This window comes from Argiope bruennichi, chromosome X2, assembly GCF_947563725.1.
Source record: "Argiope bruennichi chromosome X2, qqArgBrue1.1, whole genome shotgun sequence".
Lineage (NCBI taxonomy): Eukaryota > Metazoa > Arthropoda > Arachnida > Araneae > Araneidae > Argiope > Argiope bruennichi.
In genome coordinates this window covers 31,831,949-31,851,297 of record NC_079163.1, presented here as the reverse complement: position 1 = coordinate 31,851,297, position 19,349 = coordinate 31,831,949, and the positions used below count along the sequence as shown (strand labels likewise).

The 19,349-nt window shown below is 28.9% G+C and overlaps 1 protein-coding gene across 2 annotated transcripts in view; it reads right to left on the bottom strand.

Annotated features, from left to right (window-relative positions):
• LOC129960530 (protein melted-like) overlaps positions 1 to 17,105 on the bottom strand; it is a 40,096-nt gene extending 22,991 nt beyond the window's left edge. For both annotated transcript variants that reach the window (XM_056074020.1, XM_056074021.1), the window contains exons 1-7: positions 16,888 to 17,105; positions 13,813 to 13,889; positions 9,920 to 10,150; positions 9,675 to 9,819; positions 7,890 to 8,064; positions 3,995 to 4,158; positions 278 to 487 (exon numbers count right to left, since the gene is read on the bottom strand). In XM_056074020.1, the coding sequence (XP_055929995.1) occupies positions 278 to 487; positions 3,995 to 4,158; positions 7,890 to 8,064; positions 9,675 to 9,819; positions 9,920 to 10,128 (903 nt within the window). In that variant the 5' untranslated portion in view covers positions 10,129 to 10,150; positions 13,813 to 13,889; positions 16,888 to 17,105. The remainder of the gene's footprint in view (positions 1 to 277; positions 488 to 3,994; positions 4,159 to 7,889; positions 8,065 to 9,674; positions 9,820 to 9,919; positions 10,151 to 13,812; positions 13,890 to 16,887) is intronic.
• Between the last annotated feature and the right edge of the window lie 2,244 nt (positions 17,106 to 19,349).

Sequence of the window (19,349 nt, the reverse complement as noted above, 5' to 3'; positions counted from 1 at the left end):
GAAAAAATAGAAGGTAAAACTTTAATAAAAGAAATATTTCCAGTGAAATATTTATAATAATTCATAATATTTAAAGAATAAGTATAGTGAAAAGGATATATGAGTTTAAAAATGTAAATGTGTTCAAAATATTATTCCAAGTTAACTTTATTAATTAAGAAAGAAAAATATTTGTATATAAATTAAACGATTAAATTACACCTATCTAAGATATTTTTTAAGTATTCACGAGATTGTATCTGTGTAAATCAAAATAAAGAAATGGAAGAATTCTTACCATATTTAATTTACCAATTATACCCAAGATTCTGGCTACAAGTACTAAGGTACCAGGTTGTAATTCTGCTGCCATTTTCATCTTCTGAACATGTTCTGTGAATGACTGGGGACGAACAGCAGCCATATCTAAAAATATTTGAAGAGCTGATGCAGCTGTGCTTGAAATTGTCAAGCATTCACTTAAATGAGGCAGATTACTTTCCAACAACTGGGAAAGGGGAAAATAAATATAGTTTAAATAATTGTTAATACATTTCTATAGAATATAATAAAAATAAGAAAAACAACATTTTTTATGTCATGAAGGACAGAAAAAAAAAAATTCATAAAATATTACGATTACTAAATCATATTATTACTAGTTTGAAATGCTTCCATTCTGTAATACTCAAACAATGGTTTAAAACTGTTAAGCCATTTTTATTTCAATATACTGGTTAAAAATATATCAACTTTCACTAACACACAAAAGAAAATCTTTTTCATTTTAAAATCAGAGTTAAAAAATAAAGATACTTAAAATTCAAAACGATTTTCCTTTCATTCATAGTTGGTTGTTTAGCTCCCTAATATTTTACATAACAGCATTTCTTTAAATTTTATAGCAATAATTATTTAGAAAAGGAAGGAATAAATAGAGATTTCAAAATTTCTAAACTATAAAATCGTGTAAATTCAATAACTGCATATAGGACAATATACGGATGAAAATATTCTACAGCAAATTGGCCATACTCAAGCTTGTCATTTGATGGGAAGAAATTATTCAAGTGATACGGCTGGCTAAAATATTATATGAGGATGAAGGCAGAAACATAAATTGTATCAAATTCAAACAGAGATTGTTTTGAAAATAAATATAAAAATAAAAATATTAAATTTTTTCAAAAATTTTTTTTAGAGGTAATAATAATTAAGTTTGGGGTTTATGGCACAAGGGCCATTATTTGGTCATGATGTGATAAACAAATTATTGAGTTGTGAAAAGTTATAAGCTAACATCATTAAATAGCACATTAAAAGTTTTATCTGAAAATTTAAAACTTTGAACTGCTTATCGCAAGGAAATAACACTGAAAAAATAAAATGGCAGAAAAAATAAAATAAATAGATTTTAATCTAATGTCTAAGCAAACGAATAAAAAAAAAAATTCAAAAACATAAACATCAGGATGTAGTTCAATCAGTATGGTCACTGCAGGTGAGATCATGTTAAAAGTAGCAAATACTACACTCATGTCCAAAATTAAGGTCACAAACATAAAATCTGAAAAAAATGAAAAACTATTCACCGTGTTGTCACGGAATTCGGCACAGAGGTACACTACAATGGAAGAAAGAACATAGACACATAACAACATGAAAAAGATTTTAATTGGGAATTAAGAAACAGGGTATATCAAAAAGTGTTACATTATGAATCAGAGATTAAGCATTTATCTCCGGAAAAACCTGTCTAATATGGAGTGTGACCACCGTGCACTGCTATACAGGCTTCACAACGAGCTTTCATACTGTTTATGAGGGTGTCAATAAATGCTTGGGGCAACAAAGCCCATTCTTCCAAAAGCGCTGCTTTTAACTCTTGGAGGGTATTAGGAGGGGGGTTACGCTGTGCAATGGGTATTCCGAGACTATCCCAAACATGTTCAATAGAATTGTGATCCGGAGACCTCGAAGGCCAGTCCATACGTCGAATATCCTCTTCCTCAGGAAAATTATCAACGATCTGGGCTCCGTGTGGACGCACGTTATCGTCCATAAATATGAAGTCTCAGCCAAAAGCACCCCGAAACAACTTCACATAGGCTTCAAGGATCTCATCTTTATAGAGATGTGCAATGATGTGTGACTGCCCAACATTATGCCACCTTAGACAAGGATTCCTCTGCCATCAAGTCTGTCGATTTCTTTTACGTAGGAGGGATGATAGCAAGCTCCTCGCTCTCTCCAGATGAAGATTCAACGAGTGTCAGTGTGGTAAATCTCGACTCATCACTGAAAAGAACACGCCCCCATTCTTGCTGTGCCCAAGACTGCTGTGTTAGGCAACACAAAAACCGGGCTTTTCTGTTGGATAAAGCCAAAGGGGAACACTCAACCGGTCACCGAGCCTAAAGGGACCTCTCTGCTAGATGTTTGTATACTGTTTGTCTGGAAATTCTTTTCCAGACGCAGCAGCAAGGTCAAGAGCAAGCTGAGGAGCCGTTGTCAGCCTATGCCATCGTGCGCTTAATGCCAAATAGCGATCCTGTGCAGGCGTCTTTGTTCTGTGACGGCCTTGGCCGGCTTTCCTGGTTACAGTACCACTTGTTTGGAATTGATTCCACAACCTGTATACCACTTTCGGTGCCACTTGTAATCATCGAGCCACCTCCGCTTAAGACTACCCAGCTTCAAGCCTGCCAACGGCTCTCCGTCTCAATGAATCGTCTAAAGGATCATGAGAACTCATTCTCACTGAAAACATGTTAAATTTTTTGTTTTAATGCAATATTCACAAAATTGCAGACAAAATTCCCAGATGCCTAAACGGTCTAGTCTAAACGGTTTCAGTAGTTCCTCAAAAACTAATGCTAAACAATATTTTTTCCCGCAACAAAGGTTAATATCGTGTTGTCGGTCCTTCACAATATATAAAATATAATTTGTTTAAATTTTACTGGTAGCCATTTAGAATTACTTTGAAAAACATCTTTGTGACCTTAAATTTGGACATGAGTGTAGATTTTAAAATAAGGACATTCAATAAGGTATCAATTCACAGACAAAGTATAACAGCAATGTGTTGATTATTATGAATTCAAAATAAGAACTATTTTAAATATTACATGAACAAAAAGAGTAAATATTTACAGGTAGTTTAAGCTTTTTCTCACTTCATTTTTGCAAAAGAAAAAGTAAATTTTCTACAAAAAAATACAGTAAGAGAATTTTTCTTTAAAAAAAGTGAAGTGAAAAGGTCCGAAATCTGTTAAGTGTGAAAATTGTATTACACCTGCATAAAGAAATACACTTTTAGCAAGCATTAGTAACAATCCTCTTAATAATATGCAAAAAGCGCATTCAGACAAATTAAAAATTACTAATATGGTGTTTAGATTTTAGGAGGATTAGGTTTGATTTGATCAATCGTATTAGTTTCCCATCTTGAACCAAGTTGAATGAGTTTTAACTCTGATGGATTCAGGATTCATCACACACCTACCCATGATATATTTTTAGTGGAATCAAATTTTAAATCGTTCAAATACCTCAGATTCCAAAATCAAAAAATTCTGCCACAGATCACAGAGATCTCCACATTTCAGGAGGAGGCCACCTTCATAGCATATATTTTTGGTCCATAACTTCACTTAAATGTTCCAAACAAAATCTGATTAAAATTGTGAAAATTTGAAATGATATTTTTAATATAAAAATAATTTTTATTCTATATAAACCAAATGAAGTTTTTTTTTTTTTTGTATGATTAAAACAATCTTGTCTTCATTCTTCAAAATGAGGAACATAAGAACTTGCTGCCCTCATATAATTCGAACTATTCTAAAGCAAACTGGCCATATATTCAAGCTTATCATTTGAAGGGGAAATGTAGGGGAAAAAGTATTCAAGCGATAAAGTTGGTTGAAATATTATATAAAGGTGAGGTCAGAAACATTAAAACAGTATTACCCTTTCATAATTGAAAATGTGTTTGTATTTTCATACTTACTGAAGGCTTGTATTTTGCAATTAGTCCAAACAAGTTTAAAAGACTCAATTTCTCAGAATTTTCACATTGAGGCAACAAGGAAACCAAAGCCATTACATGATCGTGGATGGGCTCCTTATTTACTACATATATCTGGGGCAAGACTCGGGCAAGGGAATAATTACCTGGGAAAAAAATAACATATTTTGATTTTACAAAAATAAGATTAAGAAGAAAAATGGAGGAACACACATTTACATTTAACAATAAACCCCGAATGTAAGCGGAATTGAGAAGCGCAACCGCGAATAAACCGTATAATTGGACAATAAATACTCAAGTAACGAATTAAAATAGTTCGAACCAAAATGACACAAGGGAAAAAGAGCTGCAGAAAACATATCTGAATGAACCAAAGAGAAGTTCAAACAAAAAACTAAGAGATGTGCTTATATTATTCTGAATGTAGAATTCTGCAACGTACAGATTCGTCAAAATCTCGAATTGAAGTTTTTCGAGTTATAATAATTTTTTGTATAGGAGAAAGTAAAAAATAAAACGTTCATTTTTTAAAAATAAAATAGGGTCGTTAAGAAAAAAAAATTATAAGAGTAATGCAAATTGGATTTTAGTTAATAAACTAGCGGCAGTAGACTCCTTAAAGCTTTCTCGCCTACTCAAATTTCCTCCTCCCTTCCACTCCTCATAAAATTTTGGACCTTTAGTAAGGTCTCGAATATCTTGCACGGCATTGGGGAACAATAGTTAAGAAATATAAATCTTTGACGGAAAGCTAGCATTTTTAATGAATCGACCGCAAGAATATGTATTTTGGACATCTTTTTGCCGACCGACAGACATCAAAACCCGACAAGAAACAACAGTTGTTGTCACAAGATACCAAACCGAATTTCAGTGATTTAAGTCATTGCATTTATGAATTATCGTGTGTATTGTTCGTGAATGTATACGGAAGAAGAGACCGATTTACGATTTATCGTTCGATAAATTTGCTTCAAAATTTGAAATGAATCTATATTTCAGATGCTACAGCTGGATTAAATTTTGATACAGATCTTAAGTCTTATAATAAAACCTTATACCAGATTTAATCCAGCTAGCCTTTTTTTGAGTTATAGTGTTTTCATGCATGTGGTCGGAGAGACAAACATAATAGCTTTTCTTATTCAATTTACATTTTTGGTCAAAAGACTACATACAAAATTTCATTCTAAGTCGCTCTATTTTTGAATTTCCATTTTCAGAGATAGGCGAATAAAATTTCAAATAAGTGCTTTTTTTTATTACAAATAAGTCTAAAACATGAGCTTGCAGTAAATTCATGAGATAAAATTACAATGATTTGTATATTACACTAGAAAACAAAATTCAAAAAAATAATTTAATTCTTGTGTGTGTGTGGGGGGGGGACCCGTTGATTTGGATGCTGAATTATTTCATCACCATAAATATTATCCATTTGCCATTACTTTAACCAAATAACTCCTTCTGTGAATCGCCCTTTATTTTTATAATTCAAAATCCTAAATTTACTTTCAATCTATTGATCTGATTAAAATATTCTTGAAATATATTTGAAAACAAAGTGGAATATATTATAAAATAAGAGTTCTTTTCAACTTAATGAATTTCGTACCTGATTAACGATCATTTTGACATGGAAATAAACTTTCCTCCTTTATATAAAGGCTGATAAATGCTTAAAATGCTATTATGCGAATTAGTTTTTTACTAAAGAAATAAAATTTCATTTAAAAATAATACATTTCATTCACAATAAAAATTTCTGGGTGGTATTGAAATGTTTAGGACCGGAGGTGGATTCCCAAATATTTTGAAAGGTAATGAAATGTTTAAATTTCCATTAAAAAAATCATATTAGTTGGAATTTGAAAATGAATGTTCATGCTAAGAACAATCAGTCATGGTTTTTGGTTAATTTTTGGGAATCTCAGTGAAATAAAATGAAAGAAATGCACTTTTTGCTTCAAGTAATTTGAGAACTTAATATATGGTCATTAATGGGTTGGCCCTTTTCAGGTGGAGTTTTAAGCAACCAAAATTAATTGTAATTCATGAACTATTGTGAATTTTGGTACGAAATTTTATTCACTTATATAAAAAAAAGCATTATCAGATCGAATTATTGAAAAATCTCAATTTCTGTAATGGGAAAATTCTGAGACACTAATTTATTAATGATGTTAATGAGTGTCTCGGATTTAATAATGTTAATAAAGAATAATCATTTTTCCGATCTAAATAAACCTATCTTCTTGAGTATTTCCGATCGATACCAGTTTCATGAAGATGCGATAATAAATAAAAACTAAAGAGGTGCAATTTTAATTTTTTGATGAATGTACACTAATTAAAATACTTTTAATCGAAGGCAAGTACTTATCCCAATGCAAAAAATTGGAGCAAAAACACCAGTGGCAAATACAGTAACAAAAACAATGATGATATAACAGCATTATGATAAAGATTGATATTTTGTTACTGCCCTTCTCTCCAAATTGTTATTAAATTTTGGCAAACATTAGTTTTAACTCATTTAAGTATTACTTAGGTTTTAAATAAACCATAAATTGGTAGTAGTTTTCTTTTGATTGCAAAGTAATAGGACACAAATTATACTATTTTACAGCACAAATTAGAATTTATTAGAAGTTAATTTTTATGGATTATGCCAACTTTTCAGTATTTAGCATTGAAGAACAAGAGGAATATACACAGATCACAGAGCAGACAACAAAGATGTGTCACAGCTCACAAATAATATTTTATAAAGAAATCAAGGTTGGTTAGTTAATTTTTTCAAGTTACATAATGGTCTTTTAATTCTATAGTAAAATTTTCCAATTATATGAAACCAACTACTTTACGTAATTAGATAACATACACTCGTGAAATAGTAACTATAGGTAAAACATCTTTATGAATTTCAATCAGAAATGGTAGTGAATATTCTCAACATAGATACCACAACAAAGCTTGAAGCATTATGAAATTATAGACTAATTTGACTGGCAGATCTCTGGAAAAAACCAGTAGGAGTGGTCTCCTCAAAGCTTTCCCACATACTTTCTAATAAAGGTGTTATACCAAAGCACACCTTACTAGGCATTGTTGAACAATAGTTACGAAATATTAACCTTCGGCGCGAATTTAGCATTTTTACTGAATCTATCGGGTCATTCTTGGCGAGTTATTAACGATTAAGCATTGGCATGCGATTAATAGCTCCCGAAAATCGAAACAGAAGAATTTTTTTCAATCGACTGAAACAAAAATTTGTTAAAAAGCTACACTTGTAGTCATAAAATCCCAAACGAAATTTAATATATTTAATTCATTGCACTTTTGTGTTATCGCGTTTATATTTTTCTGAAAGTACAGACCGACAGACGGATTTGGCTCAAAATTTGATAGATGTCTATACCATAGATGTTAAATGTGTGTATTGAATTTCATCTCTCTAGCTCTCTTCGTTCTGCAGTTAATTTATATTCAAACAGGCTCTTAACGGATTTTGTTCGAAATTCGATAGGAATCTACAAATTTGGTGTTACGACCATATACCAAATTTCATCCATCTAGTTCAAACTGTTTTTGAGTTATCTTTGTCACAGATAGACAGACTGGCATTTTCCAAAAATGTGTTTTTCGACCTTAAGGAAGTCTAAAAGATTGAGTTCACAGACAGATACTATGCCAAAAATGTATTTTTCGTGGAGATTCGTCAAAATCTCCTCGAGTTCAAATTTTTTCGAGGATTACTATACTTTCTCTATACTACGTATGCGAGAAAGTAAATAATAAAAATAAGATCAATAAATGATTTATGACATGTTACAAATAAAAACTTAACATGCATTAAAATTCAGCTTACCACTTATTATACTGTCTATAATAGGCTGAACATGAACAGCAAGAAGTTCAGCATTGTTTATCGCAGCTAAGGAGAGATAACTTGACAAGTTTCTGCTAAGCTCTTTGTTACCTCGATGTAAAAATTTAACTGCAACAGGCAAAGCTAGTTTCATAATAGATTTTTTACTGTGATTCTGAAAATAAAAATATTCGAATAAAAATATTAAAAGAGCATAAAAGATAAATAATTTACATAAGTCAACAAAGTATATTTAAATGATTAAATTCAGCACATATAATATGAACAGATATAAATTTTAAAATACTTACATTTTATGATTGAACAGAAACTTGCAATAGTAGTACTTTAATGTTAGCAAATTTTGACATTACAGAAAAATTTCATCCCCTCTTTATGAAGCATTATTTCTCTCAATAAGTCTCTTGTATAAAGTGTAAGCATGTATTATTACATTAATAAAAAATAAAATTTAACAGAAAAGAAATTGAAATCCTTATTAAAAATATTGAAAGTATAAATTTTCAAAAATCTATTTTGTAATGCATAAATTAGCAAAGAATATGAAGCATTTTTTTAAAAAAAAAAAAAAGAGCCTGTCAGAAATAAAGGGAGTGCATACAATAGTTTTTACAATTTATCTTTTGAATTGCTTTATTTTATACAGAGGGATGAATAATACGACCACCTGTAAAAAGAGACAAAATCCTTATTAATAGGCTCATGCTTCTTCCCGTTTTGTACAAATTGCAGTTTGCATCCAATATGCAATGGATAAATACAATCAGAACAGTCACTAGGATACATACAGACCCTTCTGCAAAGAGGATGCTAATTCAGAAAATGTTTTCGGTGGTGGAAACCAAGTGGAAAACTTGCCTTCCAGAATGCTCCATAAAGTTTCAGTCATATCCAGATTAAAAGGCTGATTAAACTATATGTTTTGTTATATGTGAAACTAAACTAGTTTTACTTCACCAATGTGTTGAATGGGCAATTACAGTAGCGGGAATGCAGCATCACTTAAAAAACAAGATAATTCAACAGGAAATACAGTTAGCATTATTGGATGAAGACAATCAGCCAGAATACCAACATATTCCTGTCCTGTAAGCTATGCATCCACCACACCAAAGGGCTAAGATCACAGAACAATATTAAGCCACACAATATTACTGAACTCCCACCATACTTAACAGTAAAACAGGGATAAACAACAAGATAGGCTATTGTTGGTATTCTTCAAACATAAGGAACATGGTCCAGAATAATATCATTTGTCTGACCAGATGACATGTTTCCATTGTTACATCCCATTAGCATGTTTATGATATCATTTTTGTTGTTTCCTAGTATTCCAAATTATCTTCTATTTGCTTTTTCTGGCGCATTGTATTTTTTGTTTGTTGGTTGGTTAGAACCAATAAAAATAAACAAACCAATCAATTTCATTTTCTCTTTAGGCACATAGTCCTCTAAGCATACAACTATTTTAACTTAACTGTTTTAAAATTAGAAATATTAACTTTTACAGAAAATAAATCTAATATACTCTTGTTTTTAATAAAATATCTGAAACATAAAAAACTTCTAATAATTTTAACTTTTTTTAAATAAACACATAAACAAATTATATGACTTCTAACTAAACATGAAAGATGAAAAAAAGATGGTTTAAGCATTTATAAGATTAAACTTAATAGATAACAAAATTAAAAATAATAATAAACAAAAATGATCTTCGAAAAGTTTCAATAAAAAATTATAACTTGCTATTTTTCTTACCAAAAATATACAACTAACAATATCTGATGCAATTTTAGCATGAGGAGGGTCTTCATCTTTCGGTAGTGGACGAAGATCATGATTAAGACAAGATTCTAAAAGTGACACCATAGCTGGTGCATGTTGCTCAATAGTTCCTGTGTCCCTAAATAAATAAATAAAAGTTTAAAAAAATCTCAACAAAACTTTTAAAGCTTTTTTAACATTTATACTTCTGTTACAAGAAAATAAGCCAAAATTTATACCTGATAGCAGAAGTGACTCTAGTAATACATATTTCAACAACACTTTGATTATTATCATTTTGGGTAAAATCAGATGCACTGGCAATTTCTTCTATTTTTTCTAAAACTTCCGAGATATCTGAAACCAAGTTTTTGTCTTCGATAGAAAATAGATCACCAGCTCTTGAAAGATCATGGTTCTTGAGAACTTGGGCAAAAAGCTCATGCATATTGATGCAATTCACATAGAACCTAGAGAGAAATATTTTATTATACAACATTATGCTTCCAATATGCCACAAATCACAACATATATTAAAAAAAATAATAATTGTCACTTCTTAGAATCTCATCATTTAGTGGGAAAGTTGGTGTTTGGAGTTTTTTTTTTTTTTTTTTTGGCAGAATGACTCTTTTTGGCGAAATTTAACCACATTTTTAAAACCATTTTACAAAGCTGCTATGAAACAACCATATCTTGGGTAAACTATGATATCAAATGCCAAATGTAACAAATTATATACTAAAATAATTAAGAAAACTGTCAGCCTAGTAAGCAGATGTAACAACATTAATAATCAAATCAATTTCTCCACATTTTGCTTCTAATATAACCTCTTATAATAACTCAATAGTTAATCTTTAGTCAATGATAGAGCAAAGGAATGTATTGCAAGGCAACGAAAGAAAGGAAAAACAAGGACGATAATGATGTTAATTTGGGTATAATTCTGGTGCAAGATTCTTTTGTAGAATAAACTACCCCAAAGCTTAAGATTCAGAACAAAATTCTAATTTTTTCAGAGAGTAAATTAAAAACCTATGCACAAGAAATAAAACTAGAAATGGTAGGATCTAAAAAGATATTAGAGAATAAAATCAAATATCACATAAAACACCTGATTCTTTTAAAAATGCAAAGATGTTGATATGTGGTATTTGTCCTATTAAATATGGTAAATCACTAACACAGGAACTAAAATGTTTAAATCATAGCAAAATCAGGCCTGTACAATCTATTAAAATATCTCGTATAGTTAGAATGTCCCCACAATGACTGCAAGTCGTGGAGGTTCTGAGGTGAGTAAATATTTGTGGGTAAGTCTTGAATGACCAATTCTTAACATAGTCAAGATGACATCATATCTATGGTTTAGAGAAGAAATCCATGGTGTTATCATAGGTTTTACATTGTACAATTTATTTTTTGTATATAAATTCCAATGTTTGCTAATTCCAATGTTGTCCAAGGTTTTGCCAATTTTGAAAACTCATTTTTGAATGTATGCACGCACATCAGCATAAGGAACAGTTTATATATGAAATTCATTTGCAGATTTTGCAGCAGCATTGGCTTTCTCATCTGCTTGAATACCAACATAGGCAGGAATTCAAGAAAATAAAATACAGAGCCGTTCTGGAGTAGAGTATGGTGTAAGAAGGAACTGAGTTTTAAGTATGAATGGATGATCTGGATTTGAGCTAGTGACAGCTTGTAGAGAACACCAAGAGTTAGAGTGGAAAAACAAGGACACAAACAGCACAGAGAGAATAATTTTTTTTAACTCATTTGTCATATTTGTTTAAAAAAAGAGATACTGACATTTCTTCTTGCAGTGTCCCTGCATGGAGCATTTATACACTCTTGCTCCCCACCCATCTACATTAATAAGCTTAATTGAAGAACAGCTGTTAAACTATAATAGAGAAGTATTTTACTTATGGCAGAGAGAATTTTATAAGGTAACCCAAATGGAAATAATCCCATGATAAAAAATAAATATATATCATCCTAACACTATGGGAGAATTCATAGGAAAAGAACTTTGAAAATCCCACAGACTTCAGGATACCACTAGTATTTCTAAGCATTTTCACAATTATTGAACTAGCTCCCCTATAGGTCCATCATTTAAGCAATATGGAATCTTCACTGTAAATTTTGAAAGCAGAAAATAATTAACTTTATGCAAAAATAATTAAATCCTTAATTAATTATTAAATAATGAATAATCAATTAAATAATTTAATTTTCAAATTTAATACTTCGTATATAAACTGAATATTTAAATAATGGATTTACTATAACTTATGTATACCAGCTTCATAAATTATAGGTGAAAACAATAATACATCAATATCTATAAAAAAAAACTCATAAGGTATGAAACTAAGAACATAATCTGGTAACATATGTCTACTTCATAAATATTATATATAAGGTATCTGAACATCAGGGTTTCAAACTTCTAGGGAAGTCAGGACATTATGAAATGACTCAAAATTGCATAGCCAATTCTGAGTCAAATGAATGCAGCTATGAATGCTTCGCACGAAAGTCTCATAAAATATCCTCAGCTGTTCAAAGGCCCATTAAAACTGAAGCCACATATCTATTTTCAGCACTTTAATTTCTTTTATACAAACATACAGGTATTAATAAAATATTGGCAGCAGAATCAAAAAGGAAGAATCCAAATGCACATAAATATATATAAATACATAATTTCACATTTTGTTTCAATTCGATTTCTAGAATAATATGCCATATCAATTGCAAAATCCAAATAAAAAAGCAAGGAAACAAAAATATGTAAATAAATATTAATAGGAATATTTAAATGCACAATAATTCTATACACAAGTTAAAAACATCAGTTAATTCAATCAGATTCTTAAAAGAGAGAGAATAAAAGCAATAGCAATGATTGAAAATGCAAAAAGTTGTAAAGAAAAAACAGAAGGTACTAGTGGAGTAGTTACATTAAGTACTCAAGGAATTTTAAGAATATCAAAGAGGAATTAAATCAAAAACAAAATATGGAAGAAAAAGGAGGTACAAAACCCTGCATGAATTATTTATGATAAAAAGATTTAAAATTAAGGAGTACCATTCAATGTTCTGTTCTAGTTTATATTTGTGTAATGATGACAAATCTAAGTTTCAGCATCTAAGCAGTTGCTGATTGGAATGTATAAACTGCAAGTAGTTAAATCTTGGAAGAAGGGATTTGAAATAAGATTTCAAGCCAAGGAATTTTATGTACATTTGAAGGAGCTTTAAAATGATAGGATATGGCATAGTAGATGGATGAACCTTCCTGGCTGCATGAATGTTGTTCAATTCAGCAAATTTGAAACTTTCAAAATACTTCAAAAATAGACAACGCCTAGTTATGATTAAAATTTTATTCCTGGACCATTGCCTTAAAATTGGCAATACCTTGGTAAGATGTCAAAAGTGTGAAAGCCAGTAATTTCTTCCTTCTATTCTCTTTCCCAAGATTCTATAGATATGAATTAATTTTTTCAAAGAATCTGTTGGGGTTTCATAGATTTCTTATTTCTTTTAGAGTAGGAGTTTCTTCATTTGTGGAAATTTTTATCTAATAATCTTTTTGCTAGCAGGTCAGCTTTTTAATTTTCGAAATGATCCTCATGAGTTTCCAACCAGTTTCAAGTTATGTTTCTATGTTGGGGGAGCAAAGTTTGAGTAATTTGAACTTATTAGTAATTTTGAGAGATTAGATAGTCAAGAGACTGAGCTAGCTGTCACTGCAGACTTTGCACATCTTGTTTTGTACTATTGTTCATATCATAGCTTTATGTATTGCCAAGAGTACTGCTTGAAACATACTATTATCTGGGTGAAGCTTGTCCATCCATTCATGCAGTTTTGCATTATCCTGCAAAGCCACTAATCTCCATTTTCACAAGGGTAGCCCCTTCCTTGCCATTTGGGAGGTAGAAAGAAATTCAAATGATCAACCATAAATTATTCTTTACCAGGATACCTCAAAAATATGATGCTTACTATACGTAAAAAAAAAAAAAAAAAGACAAATGCTAATGCTAGAACATAGACAAAGTAAGTGATAAGATAATACATGCAAAAGATTAATTTTGATAGTTACCTCTTATCAGAGTAAGATGACTCAAGTGAACTATATTTGCCATCATCATATCATTTTTTTATTCCTTCTACTATTTCCTATAAATATATATTCAAGTAAAGAATTAGATATTGAAGTAAATAAGAACTGGATATGACAGTACATTTCTACAGGTAAGAAATATTTAGATTTCACAACTAAAAAAGAAAAGAAAGAAAAATTCATGTCAGCAATAATTAAAGAAACATTTAAATAAATTTTAAATACAACTCATTGAATTTTTTTTATTAGACTATAGGTAAAATTTATTCATATTTATTTTTCATAACTGAATCAAACATGCCTAGTCAATTGACTATTTTTCAGTTGCAATTTCAGTGTATCAAATAATAAGTGTATTTATAATCAATCACTTGTACTGGCAAAAGAGATTCATTGTGAGTTACAATTCACTATAACTAACATCAAGGTCACACCATACTTTATTGAAATCGGAACAAGATTTATATCTTCTAAATTAATTACTTTTCAATCAAAGATTGTGCTCCAGCTAAAAATCTCAGTCAGCAGGCTGTGAATATCATTTTTTACTTTTGTGATAAATGCAAACAAGTACAGAACATCATTGGCATTTTGTGACAAAAGCATTTTAATTTGAGTGAGCAAGTGGTTAAGAAAAAATAGTAAACACTGAATATCTGTAAAATAATTAAATTTTGTTTTAAAATAAAATACAATAATATATTTTAAAAATTGTATGAAACCAGAAAACTTATGTAGCTCTCCCTCTGATGAATACACAAGATTTGGATAGTATTTAGCTTTTTATTTATCTATTTATTTTGAAATCAAAGCTCACTTTAAATCATATATAATATAAACTTCTAAGAAAATAAATCCTAATAGATAATTATTTAGATAGAGTGTTCCCTTCCCTAAAATTATACTTGAAATGTACTATCAATCTATAAAATTTACATGTCTCGAGACAGACAATATACCTGTAACATTTGAAAGCAATAGCAAGTCTTATGATTAAAGCTTCATGAACTAACATCAGCATATATTCTAAGAATATATGCAGATAGAATAATTGATATTTGTGATAAAGCAAGTAAATGAACTTGCTTTATCACAAATATCAATTTTCCATGAATAAATTTTCATATTAGACACAGCTTTAATGTATCAACCAGATTACTTGGAAGTATTTAATTATATCAATAAATCAGTGATATACAAAATGGAAGTTTTCCTTATTTTGCATAATGTAATTAAAATAGCAGAATTTCCATCAGAAATATAGCAAAAAAGAAAGTTATTATGCATATATTGTCATTAATGAAACATAAAAGTTCAATACATAGCTTATATTTCAGTCATAACTCTATAGAACATCCATTTTTTAGGATTAAATACACAAGCAGATAATGGATAGATAATAAATCTATTATAGATAGATAATAAATCTATTACAAAATAGATTTGCATGAACTTTCTTTTATTACAATATAGCAGATAATGCTTATACACTAAACAAGGTGAATACGAAATTTAGTAACTTCTAATATTATAATGGGAAAAAAAAAAAAAAAAAATTCATGAAATCTATAAATATCTAGTTGACACACACACATATATATCCAATGATATATTCTATCTAAAAATCATATAGTTATTAATGATTTTGTACTTATTTAAAAGTTGAGCCCATTTTGGACATTTAGATTTTTTTATCTAAATGGTATAATTTAACATGCTTAAAATAAATTATATAAAATGAAATTTCAAAATAGATAGAATATTAAGTAAAACAAATATTTTCCAGTGTTACTATTTCTTTTAAAAATATTCCTATACACTGAAACCAGTTGTATAACTTTTGCATTAGCAATAAATTCGTTTCACTAAAAACAGATAAACTGTTAAATACTTAAAAAAATATATACATTTTATAAATTTCCTTTGGCAGTTTAAAAAATATAAATGCTTTAAATCTGTCCTGCTACATATTCTGCAATTACAAAACAGAATTATTTCTTGTCTAATTTTTTAACTATACCAACAAATGAGTCATATACAAAATAGGATTCCTATTATAAACACAATTTTTCATCTAGTTTAATATTTTGCTATAAAAATTAAAATAGGAATAATAAAACAAATATCTTAAAAACAGTTAAAATCCTTATGGAAAAATAAAAATCTAGTTCTTTTTCTAATGTCATTAATCAATCAATAATACTTATATTATTTTCAAGTACACAGTAATAAACATTCAATTTGCAACACTTAGAATACTTATACATATATTTACTTCTAACTTTTATCCTCTCCATACACACAAAATGCCCAGTGCTTTACAGAAAACCTGACAACAGTACAAAAATATTATAGAAAAATAAAAATTAAATGAAAAAAGTCTTATGTCATTTTGTTTACATTCCTTCATTCATTTTTGAAAAAATACTTCATGTCTTTTGGACATAAATACATTTCAGTTCAACATTTTCAATAAAAAACATTTATTGAATTGATTTATTTCGTCAAACACATGAAAACAACATTACCACAACATTAATGAACTGTAATCATATAATGTCCAATGTAAACAAATAACTTACTTTATTAACTAGCTTCTAATTTCCAAGTTACATAATTAGATAAAATTTTTGATTCAATCAAAATAGTATTTATTGATCAGAATGTCACTTTAATAACTCATCTGCATGGATAAAAATAATCATAGAAATTTGCTTTCCTTCCACTTATTTTATTATAACTTCGTTCCTTACAAATAAAATGCATTTATGTTCAGAGGATTTTCTGTCCTAAGATTCACACCCAATAGTCATAGTCCACAGAATTATCATTTTCAGAAATAATATGTTTAAGGATTTATATTGCATAGTTCGACTCGTATTTGTGTAAAATTGACAAAAGAAAAAAAAAATGCAATCAAATTTAAAATTAGGAAGTATTGAGATACTGTGAGAACGGAGACGTGTTGAGCAATTTCTGAAATCTCAGCTATTTACTATAATTTAGACAGAGAAAAAAAGAAAACAAAGTGCGCGAAAATTAACAGGTGCTTACCAAAAAAATTCCCTACTCCTGGGCAAAAGAAATGTAATGTTGATTCAACATTTTTATTCACTAGAAAATGAACCAATTAAATTATGTTATCATGTAACGAAGGCTGTAGTTTCAAAACAAAAATAAGTAAATAACCGGTTTCATTCCCTACAAGTTCAAAGCCCCCTAATAAAAAAAAACATAAAAAGAAGAAATAAGAAAACTTAAAAACTTTTTCCTTCTAGTACGCGAACTTTTCGGTTATAGCGACAAAACTATCCACAATAACCGAGTAAACTATATACAGAAATACTATACAATACAGATATTTTTCGATTATCACAAGATTTCAGTAGTTTATTTTATTTATTAAAGAGAGACACTATTTTTTTTTTTGCAAATATAAAATTCTGTCAATTTTGTACAATAATCTAACGAACTTGGGATGACGTCATTAAAATGAACAGAAACGCACGTGACATTTGTCATGTGATTAAGACATTACAAGTCACAAAAATGGCGCCGCTCTCGTCGATCAGTCTGCCATTAACGTTCTCCGCCGAGTATGAAGTGGATTTTTTTGTTTACATTTGCAGTTACAATTTTTGAGTCATTTTCTTTCCTCTTATTACGAGTTAAAAGAGGAAATACTGGTGTGCTGATGGATGCTTTAATGCGAAACACAAGAGTGACTGTCATGATCAAATGTTTTCTTATTTTCCTTTCAACAATCCTGCCTATGGTTGATACCTTTGGTATAGATTTTTTCAAGCCTTCGAAGTCGGTGATATGCTTCGATCATTTTGAAGAATTCATTCAGTGTGTGTCCATTTATTAAATATAGCTGTTCCAGTAATTTGTTAGAAAAACTCTTCGAAGAAAAAGAAATCGGTAAGCGATTTGCCACCAAAAACAATCAAACAAAATCATGAGTGCATTTCTAATTTACTTCATTCACATTTGATGAAATTTCTGATAATTTTGAATATGTTTAGAAGGTTTTAAAATGTTTACATGAGTATTACATTGCATTTTTTTACAAAATCTTATCTAAATTTAATTTATGTAAGTAAACAAACTCCTATTGCAAAAATAACAACTGCTATAATGCTAAACTTAGGTGGAAGTGAATATTACTAGTTTTCTAATTACATTTGCAGATTTGTGATGGATTCAAAGTGAATTTATATCAAACATCTTTTCTATTATTAAAAATGAAATGTCAATAGTTTATTGTATTTAAACTGAAATTCATTGTTATCATAATATCCTGTTATAACACTGTGCATCTCAGTGATTTCATTTTTAATAAATAAAGGTCTTTTCATTGAAAATCAATTTCCATATCAGCATTTATTATATAATTTTTATTCCCAACTTCATTGCTACATGCATGTTTCACTTTTTTTTTCTATTTCTTTAACATATCAATTTTGAATTATAAAATTCTGTGAAAGCATAAAAGTGTTTCTTTCATCTCCTCATTATATCCTATTTAACTTCTCTCTCTCTCTGTATATATATATATATATATATATATATATATATATATATATCATGACCTTATTCCTGTTTATTCATTCAATATAATTTTTATCAATGTAACTTTAGCATTTAAAAAAATTTCATAAATGTCCTGCTTTAAAAGTATACTGTTCAACATTATGTTTTTATTAGTGATAAAAAAAACTGTTCTTTAGTATCTAGGATGTTTTTGTTGAATAAAATTGATTTCATCATTTACATTAACATTCTTGTCATACTGTGTTTATATTATTTCTAAGTGTCTAGAAAAATAAATGTTGATAAATAGTAAATAGTTTTTTGTATTAGTGAGTACATTAAAACATACATTTGATCATATTTTTTCAAATAATTATCACATATATTTTATCTCTCTCTCTCTCTCTCTCTATATATATATATATATAATATAAATAAAAATTATGAAAGCATGAATTTGTTTGTTTTCAGTTAATAATTTCAACAAATTAAAATGAAATTATTTATTCATAAGTTGCATAGATTTAAAAAAAGGTATCCATACCTTTTATATTTCATAATTTGAAATTGTAAACATAATTTATTCAATATATACTAATTTGAGTTTCATGTTCTTTCTTCTAAGCAAACTGAAAACATCAAAGTCTCAATATTTATAAAAGTAATTACATAAGGAAAAAAAAATATATATATACAATAATTTCATTAGTAAGCTTTAAAATATTAACTTATCTAAGAGTAATAATTATTTTTAAAAAGAACTAACTGGGGGAACTATATTAATAAAATTCAACATTCAATACTATTTAAATAATATGTAAAAAAGAACATATGTAATTTTTCAAAAACACTGCCATAGTCATTTGTCAAAATGTATCCTTCGGACAAAAAAAAGGGGGTGGGGGGATATGGGAAAGGAAAGAATAAAGCGGCACCAAACGAATTAAAAAGTGATGTTAATTAATTTTGCATAAACAATA